General features: G+C 45.4%; 1 protein-coding gene across 3 annotated transcripts in view; it reads left to right on the top strand.

The window, feature by feature from the left end:
• Positions 1-14356, top strand: part of WNT11 (Wnt family member 11) — a 33007-nt gene extending 18651 nt beyond the window's left edge. For all 3 annotated transcript variants that reach the window (XM_065072143.1, XM_021285095.2, XM_065072208.1), the window contains one exon: positions 9771-14356. In XM_065072143.1, coding sequence (XP_064928215.1) covers positions 9771-9945 — 175 coding nt within the window. In that variant the 3' untranslated portion in view covers positions 9946-14356. The remainder of the gene's footprint in view (positions 1-9770) is intronic.
• Positions 14357-16110: the final 1754 nt, after the last annotated feature.

Raw genomic sequence — 16110 nt, 5'->3', positions numbered from 1 at the left:
CTCATGTTCATCAAAATCCATCTGCCAGCTCTTGAGCCTGGTGTAATTTGCAGGTGTAACACAATTTGCAGGTGTAACACTAGCCATAGGATCCCCTTTTCTGCATTAAATTAACAGAGGAAATAAGTGTAAAATGCACATAATGTGTCTGCAGATTGGTCGGTTCTTCCTGGTGGGATCCTCCTCCCATGGATGCTTTTTTCCCTTCTCAATTTTTCTCTCCCGGAGAGGACATCTAAATGTATTTTAAATGTGGTGGCTCTGTTCCAGCTGGCCGCAGGGCTGCAGAGATAGCGGCTAATGACAGGGATGAGGGAGAAGGAACACAAAAGGGATGCTGTTAGAGAGAGCAGGGAAAAATGTGGTTCTGTAAAGATGTAAAAACACTCTCATGAAAATAGCCCAAACAGGTTTTTATTTTACAAGTCAAGTCCCGGAGGCATCTTAACATTTTATCCTTATGCACATCAAAATCTTCTGGGGGGAGATACCATTGTTTCCTATTAAGCTAATTTTTAGGGTCTTTTATGGCAAATGCAATCAAAAAGGGATTTTTCTTGGTGGTCCCTTGGTTCATTGTTTTCTCTTCTCCCACCACCTGCCTATTCCCTTTTTGGCTTTTTTATAGCCATGATGATGGGTGCAGGGATCAGCCCATGAAATGTTACAGCGCAGACCTCTCTCACTATGCTCTAGAAGACCTTGATCTGGGCATCTTCAACAGCTTTCCAGACCACTTTATACCTCCAAAGGCGGGCAGACAGAACAGGACCCCATTAACAACACCTTTTATCATAGAGTCATAGAATAGTATGTGTTGGAAGGGATCTTCAGAGCTCATCCAGTGCCACCCCTGCCATGAGCAGGGACATCTTCACCAGCTCAGGTTGCTCAGAGCCCCGTCCAGCCTGGCCTGAGATGTCTCCAGGGATGGTTCACCCACCACCTCTCTGGCCAGCCCGGGGCAAGGTCTCATCACACTCAATGTAAAAAATTTCTTCCTTATGTCCAGCCCAAATCTTCCCTCCTTTAGTTTAAAACCATCACCCCTTATCCTATTGCAACAGGCCCTGCTCAAAAGTGTGTCCCCATCTTTCTTCTCAGCCCCTTTTAAGTCTGGAAAGGTGTACTAAGGTCTCCCCAGAGCTTCTCTCCTCCAGCTGAACACCCCAACTCTCTCAGCCTGTCCTCCCAGCAGAGCTGTTCCAGCCTCGCATCATTTCTGTGGCTCCTCTGGCCCATGTCCCACAGATCCATGTCTTTTCCTGTTACTGGATTAAAAAGTTCTGCTGTGTTTTTCTTACAACAAATGAGTGGTTCTGCATCATATGGAGAAAAAGTCCTTTTCTCCCTCTCTCTGACCCAGGTCTGATGCTCACTCAGAGCATGTTGGAAGCAGGACAGAGGTTGATGGCTCGGTTGCAACACCTTGGACATACTGAATTTCAGTGTATGCTGTAGGGAACAATCCTGCACCAGCAGGTGGGTGGAAGGGATAATCTAATCGGTGGCTTCCATCTCTCTAATTAACCCTCACATTATGCGGACTTACTGTGTGTTTTTCAGGCAGGAAAGGGAATTAAATTACCTTGTAGTGGAACTGCATGAAAATCCACTTGTAAAATGTACAGTCCGTTAAACAAATGCCTTTTAGAGCTCTTATGTGAAAGGATTTCAAAGCCTTGTTTTGCACAAGCCTGAAATGTTTTCTGAGAAACCTCAGCCTTTCTCATTTTCATGTTGAAATTAGAAATTGTTTGGAAATTTTCATGCCTCCAAGAGCTTGGGGTGTATCCTGATTTCAAAGCCAGGGAGGTGAACCTGAACCTGAGATTTGAAGCCTCTTTGAAGTGCTCAAAATCTGATTAAGGAGCTGAGTTTTGCAACCATTATCCAAACCTCCAGCAAACAGGTTTGTTGCAGGCACAGCCTTTATTGACTGCAGCCAAACTCCATGTGCTTATATGTCACCATCACACTTCCACAGACAATAAAAAATGTCCTGGAGAAAAATCTGAAGAAGTTGATCCATGGAGCAGCAAGGGGATCGCGCAAATTTCAATACAACAAATTAACCACTGGGAAAAACTGCGCGTGTTCCCATTTCAGAGCTTTCTTGGACAGAAGCACTCTATAACTCATCCTTTAAAAAGGTAGTTCAGTTTCTTCTGCCTGAGAAATTTATTACAGCAGCTTTGAGTAAATGATAAATAGTAGCAGATTATAAAATTGAGATGTCTTTTGTGAGAAAAGAAGCATAAGCATTAACCTTCTTTATCAGTAGGGTGCAGTGTATCATATTTCAAAAGCTTTTTAAGGTCCCTTAAGGAATTCAAGGAAAGGGAAATTCTGCCATACATGCAAAAACCTCCAGTTCTTGAAGCCTCATAGAGATAATTGAGCTGTTTATTACTGACCTTTCCCAGAGCAGTCATGGAGCCAAGCAAAAGCTTCTCCCTCCTTGCTGAAGATGGGAAGGAGCTCTCTTAATGCTGTAGAAATCGGGTTGATCACCCACCGCTCCTTAGCTGACACACTTTGGCAAAGAACATGACCATTCTGTGGTGGTTGCTCATTGCTCACGTATTTGTTCTTTGTTTTGCAATAAAAAATATTAGTCTTAAGTGTCTCCCAAGGTGTCTTAGGCTGGTATGTTTTCTTGGATAGGAACATGTATGAAGTTATCCGAGCACGCATCTGCTTCTCAATGGTGACTGCAAAGACTTGGTGGCTAGTGGTTACTTCTTTTGGCATCTTGGTTGTCCAAACAGATGCATTGATCAAATTCTGAAAAAAAAAAAAAAGGATGGAGTGGTTTTCCATGTTCAGTGACAGCCTTTGTTTTTGGTAGCACTTGTCTCCTGCCACCCTGAAAATATGCCTTGCTTGCACGGTTATGTGGGCCATGACATTTCTTAATACTTGTACAGCGAAGAGGGGTAGTTATGGGTAGACAACAGCATTTGGTGGGTTTTTTTGGTTATGTCTTGGTTTAGTTTCTGTTAGTGAGGGCGCAAGAAGCAACACGATGAACTCCGGCTTTCACTTGGTTATAATGGGTATTGTGATTTAGTAATTTTTGGAACTGTTATCAGATGTACCGCCCTTTTTTCATGGGATCCAACAAACAATGACTAACAAATAGTGAATGATTATTCTGTGAGTACACCAGAATTTCAAACTAAAGGAAAGTCAAGAAAATTGTTGCTTTCGGTTTCTCTCACCTGCAGTGGAGGAACTTTCCTAGGGCAACGTGCCTGTAGCTGGTGCCCATTTGGGCAGTTGGTCCAGCTGTGATTTCTTGGGCTTTTTCTCAGTTCATCCCTGGAGAAGTCTGAGAGACCTGGATTTGTCCATAAAGTTTCCTGACCAGATTTGTGAATAATACATTCATTGGTGGAAAGAGTAATTTCACTCAGTAAAATTGTAGCAGATATTGAATTCAGACAATAAAAATTATGTACTTAGTCCCTCTGCATCGAAACAGTCTTGGAGTTAGGGAACATCAGTGTTGGGAATGACATTCCATGGAGCCTGATCTTTTTAGGAGCGAGACTGAACTGAGACCACCTGGGCTGATCCTGAAGATGTTTGTCTACTCTGGTCTTACAAACAGTTGCCCTAAACAACATTTTCCAGGGCTTTCTTATGCTCAGAATTATGTTTATCTTAATCTAAATTCACTTTTTTTTCCCCAAATCAAACTGGTTGTTTCTTGTCCTCTTTTCTCTGCATATAAAGAACATTTATTCTCTCTCCCTTTTGCAATGATCTTTTATAGATGGGAAGACAGTTCTTACGAACTTCTCTAAGTTGGTTCCCTGAAGCTTTTCTATTTTCTGAACTGCTCCTCTGACCCTCCCAGGAACATTCCCACATGTATCTGGATCTTTCTCAAAGTGTGTTGCTTACTTTGCATTTTAATCCACTCTCACAAAATGCTCTCAGCTACTTTTGCTCCAGCGTTTTCCACGAATGTTTAGGCTCACTCTCTACTCGTTCTTAATGAAAATACAGGCTGATTCCAGGGTCTCCCTTGACATCTTCTTGCTGACATGTACTATTGATAACGCTCTTTCGTACAGTTGTTCAGTGTCAGTCTCTAGTTGTTCCTTGTGGATGAGAAAGCAATTTAAAAGTAGTTAAGATCCTGCCCTCAAAATCTTATATGAATTTGTGCACTTTGATGTATTTTTAGCCAATGTCCATTGTGTTACATACCTCCTGGGGGACCTGAGCTATTTTTTCTCTTCTTTTATATACTGCTGTAAAACGTGATGTTACTAGAGCAAGGGGCACTAAAGAAATGAATAGGAATTTTATTTAAAAGAGAAAAAATAAATTACTTCTTTACACAGCAGTACTGTCTTCTGGGACTTTTGGCTGCTGGAGTTCATGGAGGCAGATGGTTTCCCTGAGGTGAGAAAGAGATGAGACAAACCCATGGCCATGATGCCCACAAGGGGATCCTGAGATGCCTAGGCAGGAGCATACTTTCTGTTATCCCTAATGCAACATCTCAGGTGCTGGTGGTATATAGAATCATAGAATGGTTTGGGTTGGAAGGGACCTTCGAAGCTCATCCAGTTCAACCCTCTGCCTTGGGCAGAGCCATCTTCACCCAGATCAGATTGCTCAGAGCCCCATCCAGCCTGACCCGGGATGTCTCCAGGGATGGGGCATCTACTGTTAGGAAAAGGCTGACGAAAAGGATTACAGAAAGAGTCCATATTTGCATTTTCCTCCCTGAACAGCATGTCCCACAGCCAGTGGGAGATGTATGGAGCCAGGCAGGTGGCTGCTGTGACCCAGAACAACTTTTCTAATGTACTAATAAGCAGGTTCTGCTTATCAATAAGGCTGAGGGAGTGAGGTGCCAGTCAACATCTGGCCTGTCCCTGTCATCATATGTCATTATTGTGTGTGACACAGTACAGAGTTGGCCTCAGTTTGGCTCTCAGATGCCAGCTGTCATAGAATCTTAGAATGTCCTGAGCTGGGATCCCACAAGGATCATCGAGTCCAACTCCTGTCCCTGCACAGGACAACCCCACAGTTCACACCGTGTGTCTGAGGACATTGTCCAGTCTCTTCTTTGAACACTGTCGGGCCTGGGGCCATGACACCTCCCTGAGGAGCCTGTTCCAGTGTCCAGCACCCTCTGGGTGAAGAACCTTCTCCTCATGTCCAACCTAAACCTCCCCTGACACATCTTCCTGACATTCCCTCAGGTTCTGTTGTTGGTTGATAAAGAGAAGATAAAGATCAGCGCCTGCCCCTCCTCCTCCCCTTGTGAGGAAGCTGTAGCCATCATGAGCTCTCCCCTCAGTCTCCTCTTTTCCAAGATGAACAAACCAAGTGACTTTAGCCTCTCCTCATATGGTTTCCTTTCCAAACCCTTCACCAACTTTGTAGCCTCTTCTGGACACTCTCTAGTAGTTTTATATCCTTTTTATCCTGTGTTCCCAGCCCTGCACAGAGTGAATGCTCCAGGTGAGGCTGCACCAGCACAGAGCAGAGCAGGACAATCCCCTCCCTGCCCCACTGGCCATGCTGTGCTGGGTGCACCAGGACACGGGTCCCTCTTGGCTGCCAGTGACACTGCTGGCTCACGTCCAACTTGCCATCCACCAGAACCCCCAAATTCTTCTCTACAGAGCTGCTTTCTAACATCTCATCCCCCAGTCTGTATGTGCAGCCAGGGTTGTCGTGTCCCAGGTGCAAAATCCAGCACTTGCCCTTGTTTTCAATGAAAAAAATCTATCCTTATATCTGCTGATGGGACAGAAGTGAACTGGGATTCACAATGAAATTAAGTATGATGTCTTGCTATAGGTTTTAAAATGAAAATCCCCCAGGAGATAACTCTGAGATGGCTTAGCCTCTCCACCTGGGGGAAGACTCATGGAAGTGCTGAGATGTCCTTCATCATCTCTGCTGAGGAGCCACCCCCATGATGAAGCTGTTTGAGCTCTGGGAGCGATGTACTGCAGTGTTTCTGCAAGTGAGGACTGGAAGGGGGAGATTTTGGACAGGCATATTGAGTGGGATTTGTCCAGTCAGCAGGGCTGACCTTCTCCCTTCTTGTATAAAGAAGGAGAAAACACTGTGACAATGTGAAAGCCTGTCCCTGAGCCAGGACCTTGGCTGGAATTACGGCCGAAGCATCGTTTTTCACCGATCTTCCAAGTGCTTCTAGAGGTTATGGTGTTGTGTTAAGATGCAATCTCCTGCCTTCGTATTTTCTCTCTGAGGCTCAGGAGGAGGGCATTTCTCTGAGTTGCTGGAATCGTGCTGGACCAAGCCCAAAATAAATGAGATTGAACTTAACCCATCAGCAGGGAGCCTGGTGAGATCGCAGCCGTGGGCTCTGAAAGCAGATGCTCTGGGGCAGCTTCTGTGGGTAAACTCTGGTCTTTGGGTTCCTTTGTCTTCCCCCTCTTGCTTTTTCTATGTATAGACACAGCTGGTAAAGTACCTCTGTTTCAGCTTGTTTAAAGAAAAAGAAAGATAATTCATCCAAGCCTCTGCTTTAGAAAAGAAAACTAAGCCTCTGGTTTGTGGCATTGTCAGGAAAATTTTCTAGAAGCCCATTCAGTCTCAGGATGGGGTCAAAAGCTTTCTTTTGGCTATTCAGCTCATCCACCCAGAACATCCTTGTTCTTTTATCGAAAACTGAAGGAAGCTTGTGGACTTTTCAGTAAGGTTTTGTTTTTTTTCCTTTCTTTATTTCAGACTGGGTGGGATGGGGTCAGCTATGGAAAAATGTATCTCCTAGTAGATCCACTTTTTACAAACCACAGGAGTGGATGCAAGAAAAGGGAGATTCTCAGGTCTCAATACAGCAGGTAGAAGAGTTTTGAATGTGGTAAATGTGACTGTTGAGTGCCTTGTACATTTGACGAGTGAACATCCTCAGTGGTGAACTTGAGTCAGAGTGGACCTGTATTTTTTTTCTTGACTATTTTAATGATCTCTCAGCATGAGGTTGCACATCCATCACCGTGCTTCTGCAGGGTGTCCATCCTTCCTAGGTGAACCTCCAGGCAACAACCTTTCCATCCACCGGTAAAGCTGAGTGAAGTTGTCAAATACCCTCCCCTCTTCTAATGTCAACATGCCTACATTTGAACCTTTGCTCTGAATATTTAATGCATTTACTAATACATTTATAAGGAGTCATTTGGAGGTTTGGGGCCCCAGCTCACAGGGGCGGTAACAACGCCTTTGGTTCAGTGTTAGGTAAACATGCTCAGTGTGGTTGCAGACTTCGGCTTCGGTAGAGGTTTTCAAAGGTTTGTAAATATTTACACACACTCCTGAAAGAAGGAGAGCAGGGAGGGGGGTCTTTAAACACTGAACGTGGAGAGGAATGCGAGTCAGAAACAACAAACAGGAGACCCGCCTGATTCAGAAAAAAGTAAGGGAAGAACAAGAACAAGATCTCAACACTTCATTAATCCTGTAACTTCTCCTAAAACATTACTTCATGAGGGATTCCTATAAGTCTAATGGATTTGTTTTCCTCTATTAATGGAGTCAGTTCAAGAGTCCAACTCATGCTCCTGTCTCTTTTCCCTGCCCCAAACCAGCCTTAGAGTGTTTCTGTCCAAAATAGCCATGCAGGATGGAGCCAGGCTCTTCTCTGTGACAACCAGCAGTAGGACAAGGGGTAATGGGTTCAAATTGGAACACAAGAGGTTCCACTTAAATTTGAGAAGAAACTTCTTCTCAGTAAGGGTAACAGAACACTAGAACAGGCTGCCCAGGGGGGTTGTGGAGTCTCCTACTCTGGAGACATTCAAACCCACCTGGACACCTTCCTGTGTAGCCTCATTTAAGTGTTCCTGCTCCAGCAGGGGGATTGGACTAGATGATCTCTTGAGGTCCCTTCCAATCCCTAACATTCTCTGATTCTGTGAATAAGACTGTGGAGAGAAGTCAGCAATTCCCCCACTCTCCTGTCTTACAGTAGTTTCAAGGCTCAACATCAAGTTCACAGCCCCATGGTGCTGGGTGCATCATGAGATGTTACCCCATAGCACTAGTGTCCAGCCAAGCATCTGACCAAACATGAAGACTTCCACTCTGGGTATCTTTACAGCCAAGGGAGAAACAGCATCTCTATGACATGGTTAATATAATCTTAAAGTCAAGGCCTGTTGCTCTGTCATGTCCAGTGACTCAACGTGGAGTATTTTAGAAGGAGATAGCTGTTTTTTGAGAATGGCTGGGGATCCATGATCAATGGATCAGTGAAGAAGATTCCCAATTCATGACTTCTGAAAATCTCAAGCCAGCTGCTTGCAAGAGGACAAAGCTAGGGAACCCCACACAATGGCAGACTTATCCTAACAAGTCTGGCTTTAATTAAAAGCAGAAGCAAAACAAGCAGTGGAAGTCCGTGTGATATTTGGTGACTTGTCATCCTATACTGTGCTCCTGCCGTGCTGCCTGCTCCTGGGTCGGGACTTGGGGTGTTACAGGACCAGTTCCCCATCTGCTCGTGCCATGCAGAGAGACATTTAGAGGAGAAAGTGCAGAGTCCAGCTCTGCTAGTTTCGGTTGTGATATCCCTGATAATATCAGGACTGGATCATGGTTGTAACAACCTGCTCAGGAGCTTTCCCAGCCCAGGATCACTGGCACAGAGCCTGTGCAAATACTCTGTGGCTGCAGGGTTCCTCCTCCATCCTTTTCGGGTTATGTAGTGTTCAACAAACACCAGTGTTTGTTCTTTAGGGTATCATCTTCTTCCAGCTCCTTTCAGACAGCTTTGGGGCCTGCCTAGGAATACAGATTGCTAGGAACTATGAGTTTTCAGTTTGGTGGAGGTATCACAATAGCTTCGCTCCTCTGCCTGTACAGAAGCTGGGTCCTGGCTGACAGGCAGCCTGAATGCTGCTGAGCCCAAACTGAGGGTCAGAACAGGTGTTTAATGTAATTTTGGCTGTCAGAGCAGGTGATACAAGTGCAATCCTGGCCATCTCAGCAGGTGATGTGAGTGCTGCCCTAGGACTCTCCCTGCCTCCCTTGATGTGTGCAAGGTAGCTTGGCTGGATGCTTACCCCACCACGTGCTTGCTGTAGCTGAGATGCAACCACGCTGCCTTCACCTAGCTCCCTGCAGAGATATCAGCTCCCAGCACCACTGCAGCACACTGTTTTGGAAAGCTCTGCAAGGTTCTTAGGGTGCTTATGGTTGTGGCTTAGTGGTGGACTTGACAGTGTTAGGTTAATGGATTGGTTAGATGATCTTAAAGGTCTTTAGGTTTTTTCCAGCCTGACTCATCGAACCATAGAATAGTTTGGGTTGGAAGGGACCCTCAAAGCTCCCCCAGTGCCACCCCTGCCATGAGCAGGGACATCTTCACCAGCTCAGGTTGTTCTCTGAGCCCCATCCAGCCTGGCCTGGGATGTCTCCAGGGATGGTTCATCCACCACCTCTCTGGCCAACCTGGGACAGGCTCTCACCACCCTCAGGGGCAACAATTTCTCCCTCATATCTGGACTGAATCTCCCTCCTTTAGTTTGAAACTGTCACCCCTTGTCCTATCACAACAGGCCCTGCTCAAAGGTCTGTCCCCATCTTTCTTCTCAGCCACTTTTAAGTCCAGAAAGGCCACAATAAGGTCTCCCTGAAGCCTTCTCTTCTCCAGGCTGAACACCCCCATTCTCAGCCTGTCCTCCCAGCAGGGCTGTTCCAGCCTCAGATCATTTTTGCGCCCCTTCTACAATTTCCACTTGCTCACCACATTTTCTTTCTTCCAGGCAATGCAACAAGACCTCCAACGGGAGCGACAGCTGCGACCTGATGTGCTGCGGCAGAGGCTACAACCCCTACATGGACAAAGTGGTGGAGCGATGCCACTGCAAGTACCACTGGTGCTGCTACGTGACCTGTAAAAAGTGCGAGAGGACTGTCGAGAGATACGTGTGCAAGTGAAAACCCTCCTCTGTCCACCCGGGAGCTGAGAGGCCAGTGGCACCCCAGCACTATTCAGAGAAGAGAAAACATTTACCCGGCTAGACGTCATTTATCTTGTAAAGACATAGACTTGAAGAAAGATGGTAGGAGGGAAAAAAACCCAACCAGCCAATCAATCACACCAGTAAAACTAAGGCCCTTAAAAAAAAATAACAGCCCACAAGTGTTTCCCCCCATGAATAAAGTGCTCTCTGAGAAGACAAAAACTCATTTGGGATGCTATCTTATTCAAAAATATTTCCTATGGTTGCCGATGACGTCCAGCCATCAAGTCCCTTAGTATTTTGAGCAACAAAACTAGAAGCTTTCCCCGGGGAAGAAAAGCAACTGTTGTTTGAAAATAACTAAGGCTCACACCTGTCTGTGCCTTCCAGCAGAGGTACTGAGTCTGCATTAGGACCATCCTAGAATGGAAAACGCTGCAAGTTTTCAGCAATAACTGCTTTTATATTTTTGGTTTTTTTTGCCAAAGACTTAATTTTTAGCGTGGAAGCATCCACTCCAGATGATAAAGGTGGAAAGATTTCAGGTCAATCCCCTGAAATGAACCGCTCATTTTAACCTTTCTTTTACACAGGTTTGCAGCTTTGAAGTTACTGCTGCAGGAAAAGTTGTCCATGATTTTTCTGGGCTGGATGGGGTTTCAAATTCAGCTGTGCAAGAACCCCTGTGGATCCTGGAGGTGGTGAGAATAGGGTACCCCGAAAAAGGCTTTGTGGGATCCATGAGATTGTAGTGGAGGCGTTAGGATAAAGTAACAAAGTAAAGTCAAAATCCAGTGGGGAAAGTAAAAAACTAAATAAATAAAAATTAGCTCCTGCTCTCTTTCCCTCTTGCCCTTTGGGTTTGATGCCCTTAGTCACTGATGTTCTACCATGTCGGGCCATCAAGTCCTTAGGGAAATCTGCCACTGCCTTTTTTTTCCTGCAAAACTCTTGACCCAGCCCCAGGAAAGTGCAGAGAGCAGAGCAGGTCTGGTCCCGGCCGTAGGGAGAGCATCCATGCAGGGCAGCAAATTTCCCAGAACAAAATAAGAGTGTGAACATGTCAGCCCTTCACCTGGCCCTGGCACAGCAGAGAACCACTATCTGTGGCTGTACATATCTTCTTTTTTTATGCGGACATACAGAAATATTTATAAGATATATACCATGCTTTCGTCTACTCTACTTCCCCACATAAATATATCTATATATTATAAACAAGCATTAAAAATAGTATGAAATAAATGCTGAACTTACTGATGCAACAGCAAAATGTTAGATTATTATGTTTCACTCTCCTACTTGGAAAGCAGCCCTGCTTTCCCTCCCGAGGGCAGGAGGAGATCATGGCTCGAGGCACTCGCTGGTGTGGGATAGGTAAGTTCATTTATTCCCTGTCTCCCCAGCCTCTTCATTTTGAGCAGAATTAGCCAAGACTCAGTCAAGACAACAAAACAGAGCACTTGGAAGAAGGGAGAGTCACTGTTCTTGTTTTGCTTTTTAATATTAGTAATCACTCTCATCAGTAAAATATCCCACAGCCCCTAAGGAGCTTAATAACAAATGTGACTAATACCTCTTGTGGGTGGTTTGCTCCTCGCTCCTGCATGTTGTAGGAGTTGCTGTGCAGAGGATGTTTTGGCTTAGATTTAGGTCCTTTTCTTGCTCATTTTTTTTTTTGCAATAAGCACCCAGCTCTATGTCCCAGTTACGAAGGGTGATGCTGGAGAAGGATGTCTGCTCCAGGAGCAGAAGGCTGCAGATTCCATGAGGTCCTTCCGATAATTTCTGGGCACCCGGTTCCCCAAGCAAAGTTCTGCAAGCAGCCAGAAAATGACTCCTACACAAATGAGGTTTGACAGTGCCACTTTCCTAGAAGGAAATATGTCCATAACACTGCAGTCTTCCTCTAAATCCTTTTTTTATCCCCCCCCCCCGCCCTCCCCAGCTGCTCTTTTGGAGGCATTTGCTATGTCCCTGACCAGCCCTGGGGAGCTGGAGGAGAAAAGCATTGGGGACCATAGAGCAAAATTACAGATATTTTGTACTCCTCAGCCACTTTGCTTTGCTGTAACAGGTTCGGTCTCCTCGCCTCTTTCCCTCCCCCCTCCACGAGCAGGCAAAAAGAGGCCTTTGGTAGTTTGTCAGTGGTTTGTGTTATTGTCACCCCATAAAAGCTGGTGGACTGAAACTTCTCCGCAGTGCGGTGTGATGAGCGGTGGGTGTCTTTGGGCTGACATGCAGACAGGCTGGTGGCAGAAATCCCACTGCTCTCCAAAGCCAGCATTTGGCTCCGTTAGATATGTAGAGAAACGGTCTACTTTCATTCTTTTAAGGAATTTTATTTTTATTTCCAGTTTCTGATGAAGCCAACAACGCAGGGTTGTTCTGACCAAAGAAAAATTTGAACATTTCAATGCTATTCTGTAATGGCTCTTTTTCTTGCTCCCTTGCTGATGTCCTTCCTGAGCCTTTCTGCTTGGCAAAAAAATAGCGAGATGGAAGAAATGCTCTATGTGAACATTATTTTCAGCCGCCTTTCACTCCTTTGGTATCAGGCCCGTGTTCCTCACCTGCTTTTCCCACATCAGAAGAAATCATAGCTTTGCAGAGCATAAAAACATGTGTGTAAGCCTACCAGGCACCTGCGGGTCCATCAGGTGGGAAATGAACCCTCAGAAGACCTTTAGCCATAGTGGTACCTCATGCTTTGTGTCTGCCTCTGCCCACAGCTGTCTGTTACTGCAGATGTTGAACTGAAACAGCTGCAGTGTTTGGAGGTTTGCAGTTTGGGGCATCCAGGCTCAAAATCTCTGCTGATCATAGAGTCACAGATGATTTTGGTTGGAAAAGAACCTCAAGATCATCAAGTCAAGCATTAACCCAACACTGGCACTAACACATGTCCCTAAGAACCTCATCTCCACGTCTGTTCAACCCCTCCAGGGATGGTGACTCCACCACTGCCCTGGGCAGCCTGTTCCAATGCCTGACAACCCTTTGGGGAAGAAATTGTTCCAAAGGTCCGACTTCACCGCCCCTGGCACAACCTGAGGCTGTTTCCTCAGAGTTAGAGCAAAACTGCTGTAATGGTGTTAATTTATAAACCGATAGCCTAGGACATGGGCTGGGGCCACAGACACTCTTAGCTCAAAGAAGTAAAATTTGGAGGAAGCCCAGGGCAGTGACCATCCCCCAGAACTGGCACTGGGGAGGCCAAACCTCAAATCCTGGGGACAGCTTTGGGTCCCTCACGCCAAGAAAGGACTTGAGGTGCTGGAGCTAGTTGAGAGAAGGGAACGGAGCTGGTGAGGGGCTGGAGCACAAGTGTGATGGAGCGGCTGAGGGACCTGGGGGGTTCAGCTGGAGAACAGGAGCTGAGGAGAGACCTTCTGATCTCTGAACTGCCTGAAAGGCGCTTGGAGCCAGGGGGGGTTGGGCTCTGCTCCCAGGGAACAAGTGACAGGATGAGAGGTCTCAGGGTCCTTCTCCAGAGTGGCTGCACCCTGCATTAGCCACGCGCCCGGGGTGATGTGCCTCACCAAGATGAGACTCCTGCACAGGGCAAGGTGTGATAAAGTCCAGCATCCCTTGTTGCACAGCACTGCTTCATCCAGCAAATTAGCGTCATCTCCCTCCTGATGGTCTGACATTTTCTAATTTTTCAGGAAATGGCTTTCTATGAGAGGGATGCAGTGCTCTCTGTTTTCTTTTCATTTTAATGCAAACTAGGAATAAAAAGAGAATCTATAACATGGAACTGTACTGGTGGAACAGCTCACGGTGCATCTTTGCTCCTCACAGCCTGTCTCTGATTCTTTCCTCCTGGCATCAGCAGCAAATCACAGAGAGGCCAGAAAAGAGAAGTGTCATTACTCTCAATTTCAATGCTCAGTGAGACCAGCATCCAAGAAATAGCCGCCAAATGATTTTCTGTCCATGCGTAGCCTGAAAGGTATTTAGGAGAACATTTGTCAACAAACAGTTTTACAAGGAAAATACATCCCTAATGGCAGGGCAAGACCATCATGTACCAGTCTCCTTCCCTCCCCATCCCCTCTGCAACCAGTTTGCAAGGCTTTGCTATGAAACACTGAGGTCTTTCAGCTTCTGAATGAAATGGCTTTAATTATTTTGATGCTGCAGTTCTCTCATAACATGCCCTGCCAGATTCTAACAGCTGGTATAGTTTGGCCCAGCTCCATGTCCTACTACACAGCTCTCTTGATTTACACTAACTGGGAAAATACAATTGTTTGAAAATATTACAATATTACCCCTGAGGGAAAAGGGCAAGCTGTCTTTAAAAGTATTATGTTGGTGGCTTTGTAGCATTTATCTGTTTGAAAAAATACCCATGATTTAATAAAAGAGTTTGGACTTAACGCACTTTCCAAATGTGAGGATTTGGACTTCATGTGCATTCAGCTGGCTTCATATTTTTTTATTAATTCCCCTCCCATACCCACCCCTTTCCAGTTTTATATCATACAGGATTTTCCCCAAAGGAGGTAAATGACATTCAGTATAGAAAATTCCCATTTGACTGTTTGATTCAGTCTGCAAAATGGAAAGTGTCTTAATCATGTTAAAGCAGGCAACCCACAAGCATTTCATGTGCAGCGACAAAAGCCTTTGCTGAGGGGAAGTGGGGCAGGAAAGGAGGCAAAAATCTCAATGTAATTAACAGTGCCTTTGTCAGGGAAGTGATCAAAGAGCCCTTGAGGGACCATCCTTTTTCCTGCTAGAGGACAGATCCCTCTTGACAACCATTAGCATCCTCCAAGTGAGTTTGGCTTGTGCTGCCCAGCTCTGGGCTACCTGCGTGGGCAAGATGCTGGGATGAGGCTCTGGAGGTATTTGGGGATGTGGGGAGAAGAAAATTCAACCCTGGGGTCGCTTGTTCTAAACTCTCTCACCCCACCAATAAGGTTTTGTTTTCTCTGCATTGGGCAAGGGGCTAAGAAACACCATCGCTTCGCTCCCAAGAGCTGATCGGAGCCAGCACAGGAATGACTTTGTCCTCTGCACGTGGGAGACGAAGCAGAAAACAAGATTTGGGAGAAGGGGTGGGGGGAAAGAACAGGAAACTTAAAATCCACCTGAGATTAATGACTTTAACATGTACAACATGTTTTGTTTTGTTTTGTTTTCCCCTCAGGACCAGTTTCGTCAGTCAGACAGAGTTTGATTAAATATTTCAGCAGAGCTGTGGTTTATTCATCTAGAGCAAAAGTTATCCTCTGTTCAGGGCAGCAGCATTAGCTTTGCTTTCTAATTATAACAGCAACAATAATAATAAAAATAATAACAATGGTATGCAATGTCGATCCTTTTTATTTGCTTTTTGTTAAGAGTAAGTGGACTGTGCTTTGCCTGTATTGTAAAGATGAAATGAGTTATTTTAAAGATCCTTTCTGGCTTGTGTGCAGTGGTTTTTTTCTCTTTTAAGTGGAATTTTTCAAGGTATTCACCAGAACCACATGGCCTCGAAATTTTTCTTAAGAAAATAAAAAGACAGAAGAGGGTCTCGTGTAATCACACGAGTCCAGGAGCTGCGACGTGAAGGGAAATGCTGCAAAGGCTGCAGAACTTAGGAGAAAGCCACTGGATCTGAAACGCTGCTCTGGGTCTCTCGTGCTGCCACTTGCACAGGGACGAGCTTCAAGCCTAAAAACTGTCATGAGTTGAGTTACTTTGAGAGCCTGTCCTCTTGTACAACACAGCGACAACTCAAACAGAGGCAGCTCGCACGCTTAAGGCTAAACATGTGTATAAGTGTTTTTCTGGATCGGGGCCAAAGCACTGAATACCTTGGGGAACCGAATCCTGTAAATGCCAGTTATCGATATCTCAGATCTCTCTAAGTGGTGATTGCTGAAAAACATGGGCTTTTTTTTTTTTTTTTAAAATGGATACCCATATTTATTTCAGATTTTTTAATGCCAGGCCCCAAATTCTCTCAGTCTGCGATGGGGTCTGTTGCATTCCTTAGTGGTGATGAACAATGAACCTGGGCTGGAACAAATTGGGAATGTAAAATAAAACCAGGTAAAATTGGGTGCTCACAACACCACATTTGAAGATCTAGGGGTGTGTGCCAGTTCAACTTCAATATTCATACTGAACTCTAATTCAT

This window comes from Columba livia, chromosome 1 (assembly GCF_036013475.1).
Source record: "Columba livia isolate bColLiv1 breed racing homer chromosome 1, bColLiv1.pat.W.v2, whole genome shotgun sequence".
Lineage (NCBI taxonomy): Eukaryota > Metazoa > Chordata > Aves > Columbiformes > Columbidae > Columba > Columba livia.
The sequence above is the reverse complement of the archived record's forward strand: the minus strand, read 5'-3'. Positions and strand labels throughout refer to the sequence as shown.